At 50.6% G+C, this 3,634-nt stretch overlaps 1 protein-coding gene across 1 annotated transcript in view; it reads left to right on the forward strand.

The window, feature by feature from the left end:
- Positions 1 to 116: 116 nt before the first annotated feature.
- PSMC6 (proteasome 26S subunit, ATPase 6) overlaps positions 117 to 3,634 on the forward strand; it is a 20,453-nt gene continuing 16,935 nt past the window's right edge. The window contains exons 1-3 of the mRNA XM_006024861.3: positions 117 to 280; positions 1,020 to 1,059; positions 1,677 to 1,729. Of these exons, the coding sequence (XP_006024923.1) occupies positions 164 to 280; positions 1,020 to 1,059; positions 1,677 to 1,729 (210 nt within the window). The 5' untranslated portion in view covers positions 117 to 163. The remainder of the gene's footprint in view (positions 281 to 1,019; positions 1,060 to 1,676; positions 1,730 to 3,634) is intronic.

Genomic DNA, 3,634 nt, shown 5'->3' on the forward strand with positions numbered 1-3,634 from the left:
CCCCATGACCTCACTGGGGGGTGGGGCTGAGGGGGGGGTCTTCCCCTTAGGAGGAGGTGGTACCTGGCTCCTCCCCATGATGTCACTGGGGGTGAGGCTGAGGGGGGCCGCTTCCCCTCAGGATGGGGAGGGGGAGGGGGGCAGTGACCTTGCCCCTGCCTGGATGTGGAGCTTGACGGACCCCCGTGTTGCCCCCGCAGTGCGCGAGCAGCTGAAGGAGCTCACCAAGCAGTACGAGAAGTCGGAGAACGACCTCAAGGCCCTGCAGAGCGTCGGGCAGGTGCGGCGGACGGGCTGCCCCAGGGCTTTCTCGAACGGGTCTTTTCTTGGGCTGCCTGTGCTGGGGGTGACGTCAGACAAGTTTTGGAGGTCAGGGATGCTGCCTCGGGCCCTGGAGAGCTCTGGGCGCCTATAGACGAGGCTGCTGCGACGTGCTGTGATCGAGTCTGTGGTAACTACCGAGCTCCAGCAGACTCCAGTGTCTTGTGTATCAGCGTCCCCATGCTTACAGATGGTGGCAGGGGTGCTTTAACTAAAACTCGGTGGACAAGCATTACTTCAAATGCCCCCACTGCCAGTTTTAAGCACAGGGATGCTGATACGCTAGCCGCTCCACACGCGTTAAGTAGAGCGTCTTTTGGAGCTGCTCTAATTCAAGCACCCCCTCAGCTCCTGAAGTATGTGTATCAGCACCCTCCGAAAGCTGAGGGAGAGCGTCTTGTGCTCAGCTGCCAGTCTAACTTTATCCCAGTGACATGGTTGGTCCAGTAAAAGACACCACTCTCAGAAGTCTTTGCCTCTCGCCTAATTTCCCAGCTATAGCAGCTACAGCATCACCCTATGCTGACTGCTATACAAGGGAGTGTAAAATAAATCATAGCTGAAGCAGAGCCTAGGGAAACAGGTAGTGCTTGTGGAGCGGCTGTTAATTGTTTTGAGGATAATTTAGTGTGCCCTATGCAATGTATCTATTCTACATGGCATATCTAATGGTATTTTTCCCTATTTCTCTTGTTTAGATTGTGGGGGAGGTTCTAAAGCAGCTAACAGAAGAGAAGTGTAAGTACAGGCACTTGCTTGAAATGTTGTCTTTCTAAAGTAAACCAAAAGGCCAGTGTGGTCACACGGTCTTTTAAATCACTGGATTTGCACAGCACTGTGAAAATTTTGGGCATGTCTACACAGGACATTTACTTTGCAGTAGACTAATAAGCTGCCCAGTAAATGTCATGCATTTACATGTGTGCCCCTATTAAACTAGTTCACAGCAGTGAACATGTAGACACTGCCCCGGTTGGCTGAGGCATGAGGGTGCTTTATTACAGGGGATACTTGCTGGCTTGCATCACACCGAAGCACCGTTATGCCCCAGTCAGCCCCTCCATAGCACTTTGAGCCAGGGGAAGCAGCCCCTGACTGGCAAGCTGACCCCTTTGGGCCCCCTGCCAGCTGGGGCTGCTTTGACCCAGCTCGACGTGCTGCAGTCCCGGGTGCACACGTTAAACAGTGCACCTGGAGCATTAAGCTTCTGAGTTATTTTTCCATAGTTTCTTTGCATTAATATGCACGTGTAGACATGCCCGTTGTGTGGTACTTGGTATTGCTCAGTAGCAGGGAGACAGGTGAAGGACAGTGTGTAAACTTGTTTTATATGTTCTTTTTTTTTTTTCTTCTAGTTATTGTGAAGGCTACGAATGGGCCACGATATGTGGTTGGCTGTCGTCGTCAGGTAAGCCTGCTTTACATGGATACTGTTAAATAGCTTGCTCTCATGTTAAATGATCCAGTTGCTTTGTCTCAGCAGTGTTTTATAAATTTGTACAGTTCTGTGCTTTCTTTGTTCACTTGTGCTTGGCCCCAGTGTGCAGTTTTCTCTGTACTGTAGTGATGGCCTGTGAAAGATCAAGAATATTGGACTTGAATAAGAAAGCAAAAAGGATACAGTCCAAGAAGTTTCTGGGGATTTTGAGATGTTTGATCCATCCCATCGATTTAACACCTCCCTCCCCATATCTCATCAGATGGTTTCTGCCCGTCTCAAGTGGTTGGAAAGGTTATGCCTCCACATCTAACCATAGAAGTGTGTACAACTTTGGTTTCCATCATGCTGTCCTTTCTAGTTGCACTAAACCTCCTGCCTGGTGCTCTAGGTCTAAGCCATGGACAGTTTTTCTTTTAATACTGTATTCTCAAAATCGCCCCATTGTGTATATTTTGTGATAATTACATAGCTTCTGGAAGAAAGTTATAAGCTTTAGTTATGTGATCTGGGTGCTTTCAGTTAAGGGTTGACTGTTGCTCATTTCAAGTTTTATACTGTGAGCCTGTGACGGGGCCATCATGTCACCATACTGACCCGCCCCTTTGTCTAGGGCAGTTTGCCCTGTTTCACCTGCCATGACTTGCTGTAAAATGGACCTAATGTAATAAGCAGAAGGCTGTCCATTTTAATGCCCTGATACCAAGGAGCGCTATCCACAGCTCCATACCACCCCTACGCTGTGGCTGATTCCTCACAGATGGCATCCAGATTATAATTAAACGTCCGGTCTAAGGCCGGGCAAAACTCGGTCCACTGTTGGTCCTCTTATACACTGCCCCTTTCAGGACCACATTCATACTGCCTCCCTCTCACTGGGGCCTCTTCAACTCTGCCCATCACTGAGCCACTTGCAACCTGCCCTGCTCCCTTGAGTGACCAAATAGGCCATCAGACTTGCCTACTCAGGCTCCTTGACCGGCCAGTGCTCAGCCTTTTGGGCCTGTCCTGTGACCCTCATCTGAACAGTGACCGGCCAATTTGCCTACCAGTGGGCTGACTGCCCCTAGCCCAGGGACGGGCAATTAGTTCAGGCAGAGGGCCGCTTACCAAGTTTTGGCAAGCCATCGAGGCCCACGTGGGTCGCCCTGCCTTTTGACAGGTGCCCCACCCCCTGGTTGCCATCTTGGAACCGGAAGTCCTACCCCCTAACCCCTGACTTTTGCTCCCCTTGCCCCCCAGAATTACTCCTTTCAGCAAGGGTTTTTTGCCATCTCTGAACCAGAAAAATACCACATTATATTCTAAAAATTAAACATGTACTACAACATTCATTAATTTCATTTCAAAAAATATTTTTGTCCTGATTTACATGTGTTTGTGTAGTGTACATAGAGGTGATAATATAACAGCTTAAAATGAAGTCCTACTCTTGTATATTGTGGGAGGGTGTGGGTGGGAGGTGGGGGTATAGGTTTGTGGGTATGTGGGGTGTAGAGGAGGGAAGGTGTGTGTGTGTGTGTGTGTGTGTGTGTGTGTGGATGTTAAATTTGGGGGAGGGTGTTGGGTGTGGGTGGGTATGGAGCTTGTGGGGGCATGTGAGTGTGTGGGGGGAAGGTGGCTGGGGAGGGTTGTGGCTTGCATGGAGGAGGAGGGTTTGCCCACATCCTATTTCCTCCCTCAAATGGCAGGCAGAGTGCCCGCTAGTGCTCCTGCAAGCCTGGGCTCTGTGCTCCTGCCATTCCTAGCCCCAGGGCACTGGTGTGGGCCCCATGCTCCTGCTCACTGCCACTTGCCCCCTGTCTACCACTGCTACCCTTCTGCTGCTTCCCCATTCCCCCCCACCCTGCACCATGTCGCAGCTGCTTCTGCGGG

Source organism: Alligator sinensis, unplaced genomic scaffold, assembly GCF_000455745.1.
Source record: "Alligator sinensis unplaced genomic scaffold, ASM45574v1 scaffold358_1, whole genome shotgun sequence".
In the NCBI taxonomy this organism is placed as follows: domain Eukaryota; kingdom Metazoa; phylum Chordata; order Crocodylia; family Alligatoridae; genus Alligator; species Alligator sinensis.